This window comes from Drosophila gunungcola (assembly GCF_025200985.1).
Source record: "Drosophila gunungcola strain Sukarami chromosome 3L unlocalized genomic scaffold, Dgunungcola_SK_2 000002F, whole genome shotgun sequence".
In the NCBI taxonomy this organism is placed as follows: domain Eukaryota; kingdom Metazoa; phylum Arthropoda; class Insecta; order Diptera; family Drosophilidae; genus Drosophila; species Drosophila gunungcola.
This window is the reverse complement of record NW_026453178.1, coordinates 6,255,125-6,276,837: the sequence shown is the minus strand read 5'-3', so window position 1 is coordinate 6,276,837 and position 21,713 is coordinate 6,255,125. Positions and strand designations below refer to the sequence as shown.

The 21,713-nt window shown below is 40.3% G+C and overlaps 1 protein-coding gene across 2 annotated transcripts in view; it reads left to right on the top strand.

Annotated features, from left to right (window-relative positions):
- LOC128257989 (ecdysone-induced protein 74EF) overlaps positions 1-21,713 on the top strand; it is a 43,602-nt gene that overhangs the window by 12,407 nt on the left and 9,482 nt on the right. The window contains exon 1 of one of the 2 annotated variants that reach the window (XM_052989364.1): positions 14,526-16,371. The exons of the other annotated variant lie outside the window; for it this stretch is intronic. Coding sequence (XP_052845324.1) covers positions 15,306-16,371 — 1,066 coding nt within the window. The 5' untranslated portion in view covers positions 14,526-15,305. Of the gene's footprint in view, positions 1-14,525; positions 16,372-21,713 lie in introns of those variants that run through there. 2 annotated transcript variants of the gene reach the window in all.

The window sequence follows — 21,713 nt, the reverse complement described above, 5'->3', positions numbered from 1 at the left end:
AGGGCAGAAATGAAAACAAAAGGCAAGAGCAGAGCAGCAGCGGCAGCGGCAACGGCAACGGCAACCGATGATAATGATGATACAACCTTACAAAATTCTCAGTCGCAGACTGCGGTGCGATCCCCCAATCCGCACCACCACTCCCTCACCGTCCACCCGCTCTTCCCCCTCTCACAACGACTTTGAATGTTTAGCGCTGAACTTGTCTTGCACACAACCACAAATGCAGTTCGCAAAGAGAGGGAGAGGGCAACGAGAGATAGACACCGAGATAGAGATAGAGAGAGGCCGAAAGCAGAGAGAGAGAGAGAGCGACAAACACATTGATAGCTTTATTTTTGCCGTAGCGTGTGTGGTATGCAGCCTTGAATTAGTTCGCTGCACCCGCCCGTACATACACACAGGCAAACAAACGCACACACGGCGCATATAAACATACACTCACACTCACGCGAGGCAGTGCCATATAAGCAGTTCGCAGTGTGCGAAAGCTCTGTTTTGCTCTGCTCTGCTCCCCTTTTGCAATGTTCGTCGATCCCCCCACCACCCAGACCCCTCCCCTCTCCACCCTCCTGCGGAAACCCACAAACACCCCACATCCCATCCCACCCAATCGAAATGTAGAAGGAAAGAATCTACTGCGGCGCTATAATATACATACATTCGAACATGGGGCATCCGAGTTGTCGCTTCTTGTTTGCATATCCCATTTTCCGTCTTTGGCAAACAGAATGTTTGCTGCACAGCACGAAATTTGATAATCGATTGGGGGATTTATTCTCTGGGAAGATAATAATAACTGAAGTTATCTGAATTTCCTTTAATCAATAAGATGTTATTAGACAAAAAGTACATTAATTTGCTCTCAACATTTGACGAGTAATTTCACCTTAAAGTATTTTCAATTTCATGATTACAATGACAGTGATTAGACAAGATGCCAGCCAATCTCTTTTATTGCAAAGATTTTGATACATTTTAAGTACATTCAGGAATTGTGTTTCTAAAGCTTATCTCTAAACGCATTTTATTGCCATTACTTTTTTAAGTCATTGAATTTTATATCTTCATCTGAGTTGTACAACAGAACAACAAAAATTCCTTTGAACTTGATTTCTGGAAATATGGTATACTTTAGTCAATACTTAAATATTATCTACTTCATGTTGAAGGACAATTATAAAATTGAACTTTAAACCAATTGAATACAAATACGTTATTAAGACCATTAGCTCGAAATATATGTCACCCACATATGTGTGCCCCACGTATGCCTCTACCCTTTTTTCAATTGATCAACGTGTTGCCCCTAATTATTTCCTCCTGTCAGTCTCACGCCCCCACCTTTTTGGACATGATCCGTCATCTGCTGCATCTAGCCTTCTGATCGTGCCGACACACATCTGAATCGAAGCACTATGTACTATATATAATTGCGGCAACGGATATGCATGTCTCTTTCCACTCTTCTTTTCGCTTGTGCGAAATGGGAATTAGCGAGTGTCGGGAAATGGGGGAAAATAAGCGGAAAACCGTCTCGCATCGTATGTGTGTCATAAATGCAGAAGACTAATTGCCTGTGCGATGGCGAATTGAATGCATTTTTGAGCAGGAAAATACAAATATTTGCTAAGCTGGAAAATGTTGGGGAATTATCCTGTCAAAGAAATGGTTTCCATAGAAATGACATTCAAATAATAGCTAGTTGAAAGGGAAATTCATTTTCAGTCAAAAGCTTAGTCGTTGTAGGAAAAAAAATAATAAGGCTTCTAATGGAAAACATTTAAGCCTACGAGGAATATGGGCCCAATTGCGTGCTCGTTTTGCGACAACATTGTCTATGCGTAAATAGATTGTTTTTGTGGCTGTTGCAGTTCGGTATTCAGATCGACACCCAGGCACACATCGACACATGGGGCTTGTCCTTCAAAACGAATAAACAGATACGTGAAAAACGAAAGCGAAAATTGAATGCGTAAGAGGGGCACAAGAACAACATCGAGATACCAACTGCAACAGCAATGCCAATGGCCACTGCAATTGCAGAAAACGGAAAATATTAGGCGGATGTCTGACTACATCGTGTGCATCTATAATTCGGCCATATATATGTATCGTCTATATATATTAATATTTATAGGTTTCAGGAACCGCGAACGAGACTAGTTCAAGTCGGTGAATAATCACGGATATCGCTTTGTAGATTCCCCAGAACAATATATATATAGTATAAGCGATATAATGGGGAAGTCAAGTGGTGGCCCTAAATCCCAAGTACTGTCATTCGGGTTACCTGTTGTTGCTGCTGCCAGCCGGAGCTGGAAACGTCAGCAACATTGCTCGCTCCCCGGCAAAATAGCGATACATATACATACATATATATACATATATATGTATATATTTATATATGTGCTCAGCTGTGTGCATATTTTAGAATGTAATTGTGCATCTGGCCTAGACCTAGAAAAGGAAAATTTTGTTGCTATTATTATTGCTCGTACTCGTGCATTCGCATTCGCAGTCGTTCGCAATTCGCAACTCGCTCGTTCGCCAATTCCTCTCAATTCTGTCTCTTTCACTCCGTGTGCCATTTTGTGTAGCACTCATTATTTGTTCTCCTTCCTCGCAAATTAAAAATATGCCTAAGCAAATAAAATGCATTCAATGTGGTTATATATATATATATATATATATACATACATATTTGTCTATATAGTTGCATTGGTGTTCAAATCTCTTGGCATGCATTTTGTGTCTGTGGGTAATTGTGCGTTAGTTCGCACTGTACAGGGTGCTATGATCTAACGATCAATGAAAATAAAAGCAAATACTCAATGGCATATAACTATATTTTAAAATGAGTTTTTACGAAAATTTATCAATATTTTATTTTTGTCCTGCAAATATCTTTTATTAAGTAGACATAAATGTAGTTACGGTATTAGATACAGTATTTCTAACTTTTATGTCTATATAAAAGACAAAAATATAAAAAAATTTATCATTCATAATAAAAATAAGTTATAAATTCGAAATTATTTTAAACAGTAACATTATATTGTGATTCTCGAGAAATAAATTAATAAAAAGTACAAAAATAAATCCTGGTAATATATGGATTAATATTGAAAAGTATTTATTGTCATAAGCTCTTTTCCTTTTTCAAATTTCGTAATGATATTTAACGTTTCCGTACGGATATATTTTATTTTCTTTAAATTCCCATAACCATATTTCATGATAAAGCTGGTGTCTTAGCACCCCTTATCCTTACCAATCACCGACTAGCAGAGACAGTGGCTTTCAAATACACGCCAAGAAACAACAACGAACACAGCAGAAACAACTGCAATTGGCTTTAACTGCAATTGCAACGCAATGAGAATTTCAAATAAAACAAAACTGATCAAAACCTAAGAAAAGGCAAGAGGAGAAAAAACAATTGAAACACAACCCAGAACAGCAACAACAAACAATTTAAATTGAAAAAATGTTTTTTTTGCGGCTGTTTGTGCTACCGTCAGACAAACGGCCATAAACGCCGCCCAACCGAGTCACGCCCCCGCCCCCAGCTACACCGCCCCTTTTTTTCCACCGATCGATCGCCGCGATTTAGCCCGTTGCAACATTGCAGTGGCAGTGTTCAATACGCGCAACATTCTATCAAATAAAATGCGAAATTACAAACAAAAAGTGCACAGGAAATAAAATGGAAATCGTTAGAAACATAAAAAAAAACGCAGGATGTAAATTTTTAAATTTTCTAAAATATTTATTTTAACATCTCCAAGATTTTAAGCCAATTGCGTTTTCTTTTGGTATATCCAGACACTATTCAAGTTTCTTCTACCTACACAGTTGAAATCAATCAAAAATGTACATATACTGTGCCACATTTTTTCTATGCTATATTTACTTAGAACATTCGGATATAAGTTAATAAAAAGTTCTGTAGAAAAAATACCTATGACAATGACTTATATTTCAGTTAAGATTCATTTAGACTTTTTAAGTTAAACATGATTTTTCTGTTTGAATATATAAAAGTTTTGTTTGTTTGCTTTAACTAAGCTAGAGTCATCTTATTGTATTTATTGAATCAATGGATTTTTTGCAATCTTGAAGATCTTATCAAGCCAGAAACAGAATCTAGTTTGGTATGACCAGATTCCGAGTTGCTAGATTATTTTTCTGTGTGTGTCAGAGATCTAAGCAAATGGCCCTGGTAGGGGGTGATGGCAGGAGAACGTGGGGGGAATATGGGGGTTCCGGGGGCCAGGAGAACCCAGTGAACTGCCCGTGGGGTAATGGCGAAGCTAACGACAATTCATTGCGATTCTCGAGTGGCAGCGGCGAGTGCCGGACTCGTCGTCGTCGTTGTCGTCGTTGTTGTCGTAGTTGTTGATGTTGCTGTTGTGCATGTTGTTGCTGCTGCTGCTGTTGCTGGCGTTTTAGTTGTAGTTGTACGGAACGGAAGGGGGCGAACGGGCTGAGGGGAGGCACGCATGTTGTCCATGTCCCCATTCGAGTCAAGTGACGTGTTATCTGTCGCCTTCTCTCAGAACTTTGACTTCTATCAGTTGAATGTCGTTGCAGTCGTCGACGTTGCCGTTGTGCAGTTTGCAATAGCAATTGCAAAATTTGACGCCGCTGCTGCGCTGCTATTGCTGTTGTTGCTGTTTGTGTTGCTGCTGCTGCTGCTGCTGCTGCTGGCTATGATCGACGATGCCAATCGATCTCACTCGGGCTACCGTGTTGGCAGCAGACTGCCGCCGTCTGCCGCTCCACTCCCCTACAATACCGCCCAACGCCCCTCCCACTGCGCCTCGTTTCAATGTCAGAGTGTCTGTTATGCGCCATTATGATTGGTATTATTAGCAGCATGCCATGGAAAATGAAAACTGCCAACTGGCAGCGGCAACACTTTCCCTCTCGTTGCTTTCCATTTGCAGCAACAACTTCATCATCATCAGCATCTGCAACAACACAGCAGCAACGGCAAACTGCAAGCATCAACATCAGCGAGCTGCAACAGAAACTTGCAACTGGCTGCTATGCAGTAATTATTGCACGATCAATTTGCCGGCCATCCATGTCGGTGAAAACTTTCCTTTGGCAACATATTAATAAGACTCGCTTAGCGTACGCTGGGTGTGGCTAACAAAGCGGTGGCACCTCCACAAAATTTCCGAGCCAATTGAAAATGTTTTAATTAATAAAAAGTAAGAGGTGGGAAAATATAAGTGTAGATTTATGAGTATTTCTAACAATTACGCTTCAATGTCCCATGAATTATATCATATATCTTAGTGTAGATTTAATACCTTAATCTAATTTTTTAAAGTCATAACCTATCTCAACAAGGGATTAAGATAAATTTAAATAAATTGTCTACATGCATATGGAATTTCAATTAGTATAAATTAACCTTGACGTAAACTTTCTAAAACTAATGTGATTTAATTTCCTTAAAAACATAATTGAATGTTTTATGAAACCATAATAAGTTTGTAAAAATCAGTGGCTCCTTTACTGGCAACCTTTTGTATGTATCTTTATCAAAACCAACCTCAATTTTAAAAATCAGCATTCGTCAACTATTGAATTAATTCTAGGTAGTCTAAATATTGACTTTGGACTTTTTATAACTAATTTACCTTTATATTCGTTTACGATTACCTTTTTTTTCTATAACACAAACCAAAATATTTTGTTATTTCTTAAAATGTTTAAAAACCATCAAAATGGTAGGGTAAAATTTATATAAATGTATATTTTTTATTGGAAAATGCTGAAGAGCGATATGCTTTGTTGTAAGAAAGTACATAGCGTAATAGTATTTATGTAAATTGTATGTAAATATATCCTTGTATCAATAGGAAATAAATCAATGTATTAACTAATACAATTAGGTAACTGCGTTTCAAAAAGTATCATTTTGATTTCTTTAGAGCATACTATTTTAAGTAAATACTACTGATAAAATATATTTCCCTGCGACCCTCGTGTAATTTTTAGTGGCAGTTACTAGCAAATTGTCTGGCGGATGAGCAGTTGCAGTCGGCGTTGCGGTCGCCGTTGCCGTTAGCTGCGCTGCTTCCGTCACTGCTGCCGTCGACGTCGTCATGTACGCCCCAGCCCCAGTCAGCCCCCCCCTTTCCGTACCGCCTTACCTCTAACGCCGCTGCCCCAATGGCTGCGGTTGATGGCCGTACAGTTAGACGGACGTTTGCTTTGCTTTTGCATTTACAACACACGGACACACGCACACACCTAGACGGAGTGCATTATAATGGCATTGAAAATCGTTTTCAATAAAACACGTAAACAAACAACAAAAACCGAAAAGCCAAATGAAAATGAAAACGCACGAAAACACACAAATGCAACAATAACAACTGAACAACTGAAGCAAAGCAGAAGAAGCTTTGAGTTTGCACTTTTAGTTAATAGTTTTTATAAACAAGCTTGTTTTCTTATATCTACTAATCAACGCTTAATAATGTGTGAGAATTTTGCTTGGGATTTCTGTGTCATTTGTTCGGTTTTTTTTTCTTCGTTTTTTTTTGCTGCAATTCCAGCTTGGTTGGCTGCTTTCGATTATAAATATGTTGTTATTTTTGTTATTTTTTGGAAATTTTCCAGTCGAAATGCTCTTTTGAATTTACATTTGTATCTTGCGGACTCACAATAGCTTGAACTTGAAAACGGCCGTTGTAGTTGTTGTTGCCGTTTGTTATTGTGCAGTTTAATCAACTTTTGTCTGTTTGGCGACTCGACTGACACTGAGCGAGACGGCGAACACGGAGGGACGGAGACGGGAAACTTTGAGAAAATGTTTCTATTGAATTTCAATATTCATTAGAAGCCGTCGATCTATGGGGGGTTGCACTGGACTGGGAAGGATGTAAAAGCAATGGGTAGGGGTGAAACGAGTTCAAGGGGAGTTAGACGTATAGACAAGGTGACGGAAATACTCGGGTATCTGGAAAATTCTATGAAAATTTAAGTCTGAAATGTATGTTGTGTTAAATTAAATGATTATTAACTAACAGTTTAATATTTAAAACAAAGATGTATTTTGAAGTACAAATATTTTCCCAAAAATACACTTCACCAACACCTTATTGTATTTGTCATTTCCTATAAAAAAAAACACTTAAAATACAAACCAAACGCAAACTTTTGATATAATTAACTAAATGATCTACATTAAATAAAATAATGGTAATGGAAAATTCGAATTCTAAAAATGCTCTTATTACTAACTTTTTACAATGCCTGTAAAAAAGTTTCTTGGGGAAACCCTTTCCTGTCCGCCATTAAACTGAATAGATATTTTGGATCGAGTGTCGAATGAGCGAAAGTAAAAATTCAAATTGATGGCTTTCGGAAATCAAATGAAAATCGAGCAACAAACGGCAAATGCAAACCGACTTTCGGCACTCCAACGCTATTCGTTAATTGAAATAAATACTTTCCGCCACGGACGTGGACGTAGCATTCAAATCATTGTGCCAAAAAAATAAAATAAATGTAAGTAAAGAAAATAAAATAAAAAGAAAAGAAAATCGGCGAATGTGAAACTGTTGGCCATTCCTCCACATGTGGCCTGCGTTTTCTTTTCGCTTTTCTTTTGATTTTCTGCTTACGCTCGTTGCATGACCAAGAAGTCAGTTACTCAGTTAGTCAGTCAGTGTTACCCGATCCGATCCCAGCCGATTCAAGCCGATCCACGCCGATCCCAGCGATCCGATCCGAGCGATGACGATGCGGCCAAAAGCGGCCTACTAAGACACTTTTACCCTGCCACCACTGCTAACTGGTTTTGGTTTGGTCTTGGCCAAAAGATACAGTCAACTCGAGCCGAGCCGAGCCATGCCGTGCAATGTACAGCGCACAGCGCAGCATTAGAAATTGGCCAGCAGAGATCGATGCTTGGCTTCACACAGCGGAGCCAGCGAGGAAAACTACGCGAAATTCACTTTCATTATGAATGGCCGAATGGAGCTGCATACAAATGCGGCCCGAGATTCGCGATTGCCGGCCATTGGAGTGGCGGCCGCATGGTCATCCAACCTGACCAAGTTTGTTAGCCAAATCATGGGTTTTCCTTTCTTTCACATCTTCGGTTGTCGGTTTTTTTTTTGCCGTTGGTTCGTTGTTGCTGCAGCTAATTGACGGGCTAAACGTTGTCATTCAGTGGGCCAAGTTCGATGCAGTTGACTGGGATAATTATGATCAGTTAGGAATTGGACAGACTTGAGTTGGGGTCTAGTTATTATACCCCTTTATTTGGGGTGTAAAATGGTATATTGTGTTTGTGCAAAAGATCTTGAACCATAAGTATAAGTAAATACATATTCATTATCATTTGAAGTTTTTCTTTTTAATACAAATAGTGAAAATCTAAGGCATTTCCATTTTTGATAACAGAATCATCAAGGAAGACTACATTCGAAATTAACACAATTTTTTAAAAAAGTTACCTTGCTAACAGTTTTTGTAACATTTTCTTTTTAAATTTAAAGAAAGTACCATATTTTTTTACGAAAAAGTTATCTACTTAATAAAATCAATTTTATGTACTACCTGAATCAAAATATGTCTCGACTTTATACCTTTTAATTCAATATTTAGAAAAACATTATTTTCCAAAGATCTCCAAATTATCTATAATGTTTAATGTTTATCTTGATTAGTGTACATCTTATACATATACAAAAATGCAAAATAAATGTTGCTGCCATTTTATGATCAGTCTAAGATATAGCCAATTTTTGACAGATTAACTTGTGTAGCTTAAGGAACAAGAATCCTATCAAATGATACTTCCATCCGTATCACCATTATGTCCAAACTTCAGCTGTTCCATTACTTTTCATGATTCCCCCGAGGGCCTGTCCACATGGAACTGCATGTAGCACTCAGCTGGATCCCATTATGCTTGCCACATCAAATCAAATGGCTAACTGAGCTGAGCATAAATGTTGCATGTTGTTGCTGCAGTTGTTGCTGTTGCTGTTGCCGCTGCCATTTAGCGCAATTGACGGCAGGTCCCAGGCAAAGACAGACTGCAATTGGAAGTCGCCGACTAACACAAATCAGGTCTTCAGCTTCAGCTTCCCTCCTTGCCCCATCGATTGCCCTGCTTTTTTCCAGCGCGTTTCCATTTCGCATTTTCGCTTTCATTTTCTTTTTCTTACCAAGCGAAATATTTTTGTGTTTTTGTTTTTTTTATTTTTTATAAGCGAGAAAATCGAAAGTTTTTCCCCAGACCATAATGCAAAAAGAAAGTGCAAGTGCAGCAGCTGAAGCTGAAGCTGAATCGGCGGGACTTGAGGGGGTGGCTCAAAGAAAGGAAAAGCAAAACAATGCCAATGGGGCGTTTGAGCAACTTGTTTTCGGGCCAAAATGTAGGATGAATGCCATTGTTTTGCGGCTGACAACAACGACGAGTTTTTCCAGCTACCACTTGGCGTTTTCTTGCTGTTGCTGCTGCTACTGCTGCTGTCGATGTTGTTGTGCCATTTTCGTTGTCAAGTGCAAGTGTAGCTGGGTTTGCTGGTCAAACGAGCAGTAAAGCACTTACTGCGATGGCCAACAGCGGAATAATGTTGCATGCAGCACAATCAGCAATTTCCTTTTGGTCTGGTCCGTCTGGTCCGTCAGGCGCTTTCGATTTCGTTTAATTAAAACACATAAAAGTTGGCTCCAGCTTGGATGTCATTGTCTAGGATGGGATTGTCTTAGATGGCCCCACGACTACAATCTCTTGGCTCGCCATTGGCAGTGACTGACAGAAAGCTAGAAACATAAACAGAAATAGTGGTTTTCTTATCATTGACATTGGCTGGAAAAAATTGCCAGCATCAGCGTCAAAAACTTGTCATCATCATAATTCTTAATTATAATGTGAAGTCTGCGCTGCACTCGGATCTTTCTGCTGCGTTTTTTTTCATGTGCCTTTTTCTTGCACGTCATTTCAATAACAAGTTAAGAACTCGCGCACCTAAGTCGTGGTCAAGGTTTTGGTCTAGAGTTGTTGGCGGCCCGAAAAAAGTTGACACTTGTAATTGCCGCTTTACATGCAAAATAAACAAGCGAATTACTCATACGCCGCGTTGCCACTGCCATTAAAGATGACTCGGTGAACATTTGTGGTTCTGCCTTCTCTTTTTGGCTTATGAGGTCTTTGTTTTTCTTCTTATTGCTGCTTCTGATGGTCAAGAGCATGCTGCACCCATTTTGGCTTCATTTTCGCCAATTTGATGACTGAAAATGGGGAAACAATTGAAACTGGCTGAAGGCTTCGACCGAGAGATAATGAAAAACTGCTGAATTGAAATGTTTTTTGGTTGTTGCTTTAATTTTCTGCCGCAAAAGGTGAATGCCATTGAAACCCGTGTTCTCTTGATGGCTGTAAAAACTTCCTAAAGATTTATAATGATTTAAATTGAGCTATCTACTAAATAATATAATTCCATTAGTAAAATTAGTTTTCAATTATTTTTGGTACCATGTCCCTTAGTTTCCAACCTCAAACCTTTACATAATTTTTTTTTCTTCCTATACATACTCGTAAAGACTCGCTTTGAGTCATCGGTTAGAGCAACCCACCTACCAATTCCTTTCCAATTCATCAGAAAACCTCTTTGACAATGTAAAATGCATCAAGTTTCCCATCAAATCAAGCGTTAAAGTTCCATTCGCCAACAGGTCACGAATTTGCAGTTGATATCGGGTATCCATCAGACTGCCGCATCTTCCTAATCTCGTCAGGCATCAAAGTCGCAATCATCAATTCGACGACATTATAAACGTCGCTCGTTTAACCCACAAGGGTCCTTTTTGCCCCCGCAATCACATTCCATTTTACTGGAGAGACAAAGAAACTATACTGAAAAATTTTTCGGCAAGATTACGAGCGCTGAACAAAGAGATGTCCCCACTTCCCCCTATCGAAGCCGTAACAATTACAAAGTCTGCTCTGCTTCTATTATTCCACTGGCAGAAAAGTATAATATCCGGGAAATCAAAAATTTTTCCTTCAGCCAAACCCTGGCCAAGTCCTAACAATTTTAAAATTATTTTTAAAGCTCCAAAGAAAACGTATTACATATAAATGTTGACTCTATGAATCTACGGGAATTTTCCAAATTTAACTATGTTCATAATCTATGTTTTAAAACATTATTTCCAATTTATTAATTTAAATATTTCTTTGTTTAGTTCTTTATACAGCAAAAGGTAGCCCAATTTTTAGATTGAAAGATTCCCTATTAATTTTAAACTTTTGGATGACATTTTGCCTTGTGTACCTTAACTTCATTGGTGCGAAGGAGAGGCAGAGCAGCAGGTTTTGTCGCCTCGGCGATGCCATCGTAATCTGGTGATGGGGAGCTGGATGGGGAGGCTGCGGAGATTGCGATTGTGATTCTGTTTCAGCTTTCAGCTCCAGTCTGCAGGTTAGTCAGTCAAGTCGGTTTGTCAGTTAGGCGCTGGGTTGGTTGTTCGGTTTGTCAGTTAGTCAGTGAGACAAATTTCGCTGGGTTTGAGTGCACGGCGCGTGTATTAGATGATATGAGGTCATTCACTGCTGTTTACACCGAAAACTTCGTCTCGCCGACGCTGCTGCGCTGCTTTCCTCTGCTCTGCTGCCGAAATTTCTGGATGACGCTGCGCTCAATATACAATATACAATATACAGTTTGTTTTGCCGCATCAGTGTGTTGGTGGGTCCGAGCTGAAAGCTATACCCGAAACGAAACCCCAAACGTTTGCCCTGCTTATACATTTCCGACATCTTCCTTGCCCATCGTCCGCCTGTCTGGCAGTAGGTGGCGCTTTTGTTGTCGTCCAGCTTAGCACAGTGGCGCCAGGATCATTGTTTCCGTATTTGAATACTTAAAATAGACGTATATATAATTATTATAAATGAATCTAATATTGGTAGTTAATATAAATACTACTTTTCTTATCCAATTAATGATTTTTGTTGCAAAATTGTTTGGTATTAAACAGTTTTATTATTCTGCTTTTTTCCCGCTCACTACATTTAAAGAATCTAACGATGTAGATTTCAATGCTTTAACTATTTTAACTGTTGCGTAATAGTTTAATGATTTTAAAATTTGTGATTTATCACGGTTCTATAAAACCGGGCTTAATTAAATCTTAAATTAAATTGCCAAGCAATTTAGTAACGGAAACATTGGAATATCTTAACGTACATAGCTACCTTTTTCCATGCAAGCATTTGATTATCTCCAACGTGCTGATTAGTTTTCCAATCGAACCAACCAGTGTGCAGCATTTGTCGTTAGCTGTTCAATGACTTCTGTTGAAACATGAATCGGCTACACAGTCGTCACCCAAACCAAGCCCAACGATTCCGAATCCGAAGGAGTCAAGGATCTGTGGACAACGGAGGAGCAGAAGTCGAAGCTTACAGCAGGCGGAGCAGTGCCACCTAATGCGCTTCCTCTTCAACAAATTCTTTAACGACTGGCTGTCTGTCTGTCTCAGTCCCCTCTCTTTTCTGCTTCTTCTGGCAAAAGGAGCCGTCGGCGGCAGTCAAACCCCAAACGTTTCCCCCAGGTCCATTCTACTAGTCCAAAACCCGTGCCTTTGTTGCTAAATTTTACACAGCGAAAAATAAAAGAGTTTATTTTTTACTTAACCTTCTTGGTTGCATTACTGAAATATTAGCTGTTGCTTTAGATCTTCATATAAAAAGTTTCATAGATAGGATGCACCTTTTATATAGATTTAAAAAATTCAAAAAAATTTAAAAATAAATTCTAGTTGTATCCATTTCTTTAACCATTTTTCACAGAAACCAATTTTATATATTGTATCACACCCCTGATTTTAGGTTTCATTGCTGATGTAAAAAAAAGCGTGTATTCCCATTTATAAAAGGACAGGACTATTTAGGATTTATAGCTTCATCAGTTATTCAAAAAGTAAAATTCTATTATTTTAAATATTTTTTCTGTGCACCCTTAGTTGTCGGTACATTGGACTCATTTCACACACACACATTCGCACTTAGACGGGTGCACACAGACAAAGAGCTATTCCAAAAGTATGTCTGTGTCGACGTCGCCTCATTTAGCTTCTCCTTCTGCCTCCTGTACCGCCCCCTGCCTCTGCCACCTTCCCCTCCCCGCCCCTTGCGTCTACGCCCTCGCTGTTTCTAAAAACAAAACTCTTCCTTCTGCCGCTCCTCCATCTTCTTCTTCTTAGTCGCCTACTTGCTCTGCTTCCTTTATTTGCAACATACATTATATGCCAGCCGAGAGAGAGGAGAGAGTGCTGTCTGCTCGCTCGCACACTTGCAATCGCAATCGGCAAAGTAAATGGAAAGGCCCCCAACAACAACACTAAGCAAACGGAAAGTGAAAATTTGCTCCACTGACAGACAGCAAAAAGAGAGTGAGAGCGAGCGAGAGAGAGAGCGCTGTTAACTCTCTCACAGACACAGAGAAAATCACTTACATACACTTGCATTGAGTCATAATCGTGTCGATTGCAGCAACGACTCTAAATCTCTCTCTCTCTGATTCCCCAACCCCCACCCATCTCCTTCTTTTTCCCCTCCCCATCGTCCTTCTCGTTATCCCCATCCCTTTCCCCTCTCTTTTGAGAAAACATAGACCAGATGATCACTTAGCCCTTTTGACGTGACCTGACCCATTTGGCGAGACACCGATAGCCTTCTCCAGAGAATTGGGGAAAATCGGAATGAAAAGGCCGAGAAGAAAGGTAGCAGAAGAGACCGAAGAGTAGAGAGCACTGGGTCTGGGTCGCAGGCAGTGATTGATGTGTAATGATCTTTAAAAGGGAAGTAATCAGGCCTTTGTTGGCTCATCGGGAAATATGCTGTAATTCCTTTAATTTAAATTAAGAGCATCATCAAAATTTTAAAATAGTTAACAAAGTATTCTTGAAAATCCAAAAGTGGATTGTTTTCCAGAAAACAATTGCATTCTCATGGGCTTAATTTTAAATTCCTAATTTCAAACAAAATTAATTTACAAAATTTTTGGTCCAAATATACTTTTTAAATTTCGGTTGGAATTCGTTGCCTAACTTATATTTTCAAATAATAATTTAAATGGAATTGAGTCTTAAAGTGTTAATCGTAATTGATTGAAAATTCAATTTCTTAATTCTTGCAAGTGGGATTGCAATTTTTTCTGTGCAGTTAAAAGTAATCCTAACTTGACAACATTCTTGAGGGACTTGCTACTGTGGCAGCCCCTCTTTCCTGTCCCCTCCTCTCTCTCGCCAATCCCCTCGAGAATTGCATGCAAATGCGCATGTGGCACACAAATCCCCCAAACATGCACACACACACACACACGCACTCAGGTTGCAACAGGGAGGGAGCAAAAGAGGCAGCAAAGAGAGCTCCAAACATTCTCTCTCGCTCTCGCGATTACGTTTGTTTGCCATTTTCGCGCTCTCCGGCAAAGTTTTTCGCAACACCAGCGACAGCAGCGCCAACGATTCAGTCGTTCGTTCAGTCGGCGTAAGCGAGTTGAGCGAGCGAGCCCCATTCAGTCCGCCGATTTGCCACCTCTCTCTTTCTTCTGCGCTCCTTTGCACCTGTGCAAGTGTGTGTTTCTTGCGCGGTGCGTGCGTGTTTGCGTGTGTGCGTGAGCGGGCCGAGTGCACTGGTGTTGGGGCATCGGTGAGTGGGGCGCGCGCGCGCTTTTGCTTGCCGCAGCATCGCAGTCGGCGTCGCTGCCGGCGTCGACGTTTGTTGTTTGCGCCTAACAAACACTCGCAGCGGTTTTTGTGCTGACTTTAGATTTTAGTTTTGCTGATACCGTAAGAGATAAATGACGTGCCGCGGCGAGCGACGAACAGTGGCCCAAAAACAAACAGAAGAAAACTCATCAGCCAAAACACAAACAGAAAAAAAACAGATGCAAGCAACAAGCAAATGTTTGGCCAACAAGCAAACATAATGTAATAGCTAAATAGCAAAATGTGTTTAAGTTTAAGCTACAAGTTAGTATAAAAACGTCCACAAATAGTGCAAAAAAGTTCAAAATGTTATAAATTTTCAAATGAAACAAATACCTCAAGCGTAAGGAAGCAACAAATAACAAACAAATAAACAACGAACCGAGTGCAAAAACTTAGTGCAATTTTTAAAAACACACAAAAAAAAAAAAACAAAGCCCCAAAGAGCAGGCATAAGAATCATGTCTGTAGTGTAAGACGTTGCGTATACGCAATATTGCTGAACCCATTAACGCAGACATCACGCATACGCCGCGTCGTGCAAAATGATTATGGTGCAACATTTGGTGGCCGCCACGGCGCACAACTTCGCCAGCCAGGCGGCGGCAGCCCTCGTCAATGTTTCCAGCTCCAGCTCCAGCTCTAGTTCCAGTTCGAGTTCCTCCTCCTCCTCGCTATCCCTGTCATCCTCCTCATCCAGCTCCTCGCTGTCGTCGGCCACGCCCACGCCGGTGGCCTCGCCCCTGACGCCCACATCGCCACCGCCGGCTGCCGCCGCTCCCGCAGAAGCCTCGCCGCCAGCAGGAGCCGATTTTCAGGAAAATGAGCAGCAGAAGCAGCAGCAGCCCGTGCCTATCGAGGATCCGGCGTTGAATGACCAGGAAAATGCAGAGAATAAGGAGGAGGAGCCGGTCAATGGGGAGGAACCAGGTGCCATAGTTGATACCGAGTCAGTGTTGGCGCGGCAAAGTCCAAGTCCAGTTGCGTCCACCAAAATCCCCGAGTCACTAGATCAGATTTCCCCGAAGTCGCCACCCGTGAAAGACGAGGAAGAGGAGTCCGAGTCTGTCACCTCGGACTGTCGCGAGTTCAAAGTGCTCTATAATCACCTAAGACAGCAGCAGCACCAGCAACATCACGCCCCCGCCTCGCCAGACAAGACGCGCAGCACCCTGGACGATGTGTCCAAGATCCTGTGGGAGCGAAAGCAGCAGCTTCAGCGCAGCTCTGTGATTACCGCGGCACCCACACTGCTGCCCCCACAGCAGCAGCAACCGATGAGCGACATCGAGGACGAGGAGACGCTGGAGGATGTGGACGACGCGGATGCGGATGTGGAGGCGGATGCCGAGGACGAGGAACTGCTGGAGCAGTATCAAAATGGCTACGACTCGCCGCTGGATCTGTCACTAGGCAGTGCCACCAGTGCTGCGGCCTCGGCCTCCGCAGCAGCCGCTGCAGCAACGGCGGCCAGTCGCCGACGTGGCCGCACTTACTCCGGCACGGAATCCGACGACTCTGCCCAATGCGAGCGGGCGAGGATGCGTCTAAAGCCGGAACGCAAGGCGGAACGCTCGGCGGCCTACAAGAAGAGCTTGATGAAGCGATACTGTGAGTGGCAAAAAAAAAAAAAGTTCTATATATATCATAACTTGTTTAAATCAAAATATAATTGTTCCTATATTTTATTAAATCTTGTTTAAATATGTTGAAAACTTTAGGTTTTCTAGTTTCTTTTTCTTGTATTAAACCCCCCTTACATTATCTTATGATACCAATGGTTTATTGCTTAAAAAAAAAGATATTTAGCATATATAAATTGGGCAACTCCTAATACCGTTGATTTTCGTTTTGGCCTGAAATATATATGGGAAATACACATTTTCTAGAAATTCATTCAATCTAAATTTGGTTTTCAGAAACTATTAAATTAACTTATTATGGGAATTGATACAATGCATTTTAAAACATAGGTTTCTTGAATTTTTTATTTAAATTCGTTAAAAGATTCTGGTGTCCATTTGGTTTGTTTTATACAATTGCCAATTAAGTGGCAATGAATCAGCCTCCCAAGCAACTCCCCCATCTTTCACTGGCCAAAATTGTGAAATGTCAATTTGGCAATGGCAAGAAATGTTTATAACGAAAAACAATGGAAAGAAAAAGAGTCGGTCGGCCGGAGGCAAAATAAACATTATTTAAAATAGCGCAATTTCCGCCGGCGGCGCTGCGGTCAGAAGCAGAAGGCGGTAGAAGTGGTAGAAGCAGCAAAAGCGGTAGAAGCAGCCAGTCTACGTCAACGGCTTCGTAACAGTTTCCTAACCCACCTCAACAATTTTATTGATTACTTGAGGCGGCAAACGCCACAGAGAGCCAGAAAGAGAGCGGCCCCGTCGTCTATAAACTATTGCGCTCAGCTGGCTGGGTTTCTGTTTCTGTTTCTGTTTCGGTTTCAGTGTCTGTGTATTGGTATAGGTATCCGTATCTGGCTCTCCGCTCACTGCATTCGCTAGTTTGTAACGCGTATCGTCTTTGTGTGTCTGCTTTCGGTTTCGATGTCTGAGTGTGGAATAGTTTCCCAGTCACTTGCTCTAAAACTGCCACAGCAACTCGCCAACTCGCGACTGGCAACTGCTAAATGAATTGGAGATGGAGACTCCGACTTGGTCTTTTGTATCTATGTCTGTGTATCTTGCACTTGCTACATACCCTCATATATAAACATATATACAATTTTATACATATATATATCTGGTAACCCTAGCCAACAACTTGTTTCCTCTATTTGACTTTTACACGGGGCGTCGTCGTCAGCAAAACGGCTCCCGGGCTGCTGCTGCTGCTGCCTTCACTTTTGCCGAAGTTTACCCCACTTTAGTTTGGGTTTTCGCTTTGATTTTGATTTTGGCTCGACTGGAGCTGAAGCACTGGGCTTTGGATACACACTAAACCGCCACAGAACGCTGCCTGCCCATTGCAGTTCTTGGCCAAGTGGCTGGCGGAAATGTTCCTCTCGTTCACATCTGGCTAAAGTGGTCGCCGTCAACAGATTTATGCAGTGTGGGAATGGGGGAAACAAACAAGCGATAATTAAAGCCCTCCTTAAAGATGGAAAAACTGAAAGTGGTAGGGAAAATTTTCATTTTAATTATCATCTAGAATAAAATAAAAATAAAATAATCTGTGGTAAATAATTAAAAAAATTGAGTTCCTTTACCAAATATCTTTATTTCAAAATAAAGTTTGTATATATTTGCAACATAGGGAATGCAATATAATTTATTGAATGCTATAATTCCATTCAGCTTAATAGTTTATAAGCTTTTTACTGAAACCAATTATTTAATTTTAAACAGCTTACCATGCCTTAAGTTAGTTAAACAGATGGTCGTCTGTTCAGTTTAGTAATTTTTATAATGAATTAAACTCTTTAAAATGTAAGCCAATTGATTTGGCTCGATTCCCCCATAATTCGCATGACTTAAAAATGAATGGGAATGGGTAATATGCAAAATATTTAACTGAACCCCTCTTGACCGCCTCGCTCCAAAAACTTGCAACTTCTGTCGAAATATTCCCGTCAGTCAATAAATCTCTTGGGCTTCCTTTTCACTAGACTTCATTACAGAGGTATGTTTTTTATTTTTCGCACACAAATTCCTAGATGATATATATTTTCCGCTTGCGACACGACCAAGCATTTTCATCTTTTATTTATATGTGTTTTACCCTTTATTTTTTTCTTGTTTTTTTTTTTTGTTGGGTTCCTCATGACTTCATTTTGTGGGGCTTTGTTTTGGTTTCTGGTCTTACCTTCAACCTTTCGACGGCAACAACAACAGTATTGAACCACCCACACATAGAGAGAGGTGGAGGCAACTTTCAATTGCGACATGCGGCGGAGAGCGGTCGGTCGGTCGGTCGGCTCTCTTTACCGCCATAGTTCCTCTTTCCCCCTCACCGTTTTCTTTACATGACAAACCAGCTTGGAGCGTCTGTGTTTGCTCTGTCTATGTGTGTGTGTGAGTGTGAGTGTGAGTGCGCTGTGGGAAATAGTGAAAAAGAGCGACCCCCTCCGACCTCCGCCCACCGCCCGCCACCCAACTCAACGCTCTGTTGCTTTTTTTCAGGCCTAACGCAAAACATTTTGAGGTAGGTTGGGAATAGATTGGCAACAACTGCGCGCACACACACAAACACACACACTCTAATCGCATACAGAGTGTGCGCGGAAAAACTTAAATTTCTCGTTTCGTGGCAAGAAATTAGCAAATGATTTTCCATTTTTTTTTCTTTTTGATGCCTTTTTTTTAACCCAAATACGGCGGCGGCGATTTTTTCGCATTAGAATTATGTAAGCCGCTGCCCCATTTAGTAGGCCTATACGTATCTTTCCCCGGTTCAGATTTTGTAATCACTTTTGCTCTCCGCTCAATTGGCCAATGGAGGTTCTGCTCACTCGGAGCTTATCTCCTTATCGGTAGCCAAGGAGAGACGCAAAGTCCCCGATTCCTTAGTCGCAGGGATTATGTCACTGGCCGCCGGGCAACGTAACTCTCTTACAAAATCGGATTAGCAAATTCAAGAAATCGCATTGAGCTAATGTTTCCCGCTCGCAGTGCAGCTGATATGTGGCCATATGGTCAGCAGCGGATTGCATAGCCATAGCCGAGTGCAATGGGTCGGGTCAAGGCCCAAACTTGTTGCTGGGAAATTCGCGACAACGAGTCGTATACGTAATGCAGCTACCTAGAACTTGCATCGATTACCGAAACCTCCGTTTTCGGCGGTCCGGTATCAAATTCTTGGTAATGAATTTCAAGCAAATAAAGTAGTAAGCACCGAAACCTAGAGCTTATATGGAAAGTTTTTATAAGTATTAAAAACTATGGTTAGTTCGATAGAATTAAAAGCAAAACTTTCGATTACGGACTAGCAAGTTAGCCAACTGGTTTGGCTCTCTTATTAAAGTTCAGAAAAAAGTTCATTTTCTATTAACTACATTAAAAATTTAGTTATTTGCTTAGCATAGAATATTTTCATGAGTAGCTGGTTAAACATTAAATAATTAACTTGGCAATTAGCAATCAAAATAATAATATACGCATCCAATTAGCACTTGTAACCTCATACAAACTTGGCGCGTGACCAAAAAAAGGGTTTATTCTGTCAGAATAGAAAGTGTTAATTTAAACAGAAGCTACCAGAAATGACACAATATTCAACTGTTGAAAGAGGTAAAAATAAACGAAAATACAAGAAACAAGTACTATAAGCATTCTTGATAAATAAGAGTGATTTTGTGAAATATTAATATTGGTCGAAATCATTATTACTAAATTATGCAACATCAAATAAAAGACAATCAACAAAGTCATTTATCGGAAATATATAATAAATGACATGAGAACATATTTTGAGCAAACAAAGGGAATATTTATCTGTCTAGCATATGACAAATAACTCATATATTTTTAAAACATACGACAGCGCATGAAAAAAATGCATTACAAAATCCGATATAAGCAATCGCAACAAATTCGAAAGGCATATAAAAACATCTTCCCTGGAGGCAAATGCGTCAATCTATATGCATATTATACCACACCATAAAACAAATAAAAGTACTTAATGACAAATTAAAAAAAAGATTCAGCCAAAATAAAATACGAAACAACAGAAAGTATATAAATTTACATTATATTTCCTTTTGTGCGATACGAAACATTTTCGAGTATAGAGAAATAGCGGGCATAAAAAATGCAAAAATACAAACGAAAAAAAAAACGAAAACAGAAACAGAAAAGATTGGAGCAGAGTCGCGTATCACTTCTTAATGCGGAAATATTGAAGAAGAATTTTGTTGTCTATATAAATACGAATGTGTGTTTGTGTTTGGATTTATATTAAATGCATATGTAGCTTAAATAAACATATGTACATACATTTGGTACGACAATGAGAAATTGCCTGATATGCATATGTCTCGCTGTGTACGAGTGTGTGTGTAAACAATGAGAATCTGGTGTCGGTGTGAGCAGTGTGTCTTTGCTGGTGTACGTTATCCGCGAGACCTTGAACTTGAGACTGAATTTCCAAAAAGCGTACACACTCACACACTCAAGAATCGGAGAGAACAACAACTGGCTTTTATTCTGGCCACCAATACACGCACGTACGCCTGTGAAAGCAGCGACGTTGGCAGCGGCCTAAAAGCCAAAAAAAGGCGACAGAACAGGAATTTAGAGAGTACTAGAGAGCCAGAGAGAAAGAGAGAAAAAAGGGGAATGGGCATTGGGGATCGGGAATCGGGAACGGGAATGGGAATAATGGGGATCGTGCAAAAACGAGGCAGACAAAACCAACAAAAAAAAAAAAAAACAAAAAAATTGGGGAAGAGACATTCACACCAACAACAAATACTACAATTGCCAAACAAACACATAAATTATAATATTTAAATATAGAACTTTTGCGTTGTTGTCGCCCGTTCCTGTTGATTTTGTTTTCAGCTCTTTGTGCATTTTACTTTCGTCTGTCGCGCCTGCATTCGAATTAACTTGAACTCGGCTTTCTTCTTTCTACCAATACCACACCCATAACTCTGTTTTGTTTTGGCACCGCCATAAATTGTATTATTATGATTATTGGAAATAAATAAATAAATATGTATCCCAGTTGAGGCACATTTTGATTCCGGTTTGGCGCAATATTGCGCCGCACAAGTGAAATTATCGATACAAAACAATTTCTAGCTGTTGTCGTTTCGGCCATTCGGGGAATTCGCCTGGCACCCAATCGCAGGTTTTTTTTAATAGTTATATTTGATGACTAGAATTTGGATATGTTTTTGCTGGTAAACAAGTGGGGCAAGGCAAGATTATGATGGATCATTTGCCGGGAGTTACCCACTTAATGTTTTCAAAAAGCAAATGCATATTAAAATATGTATT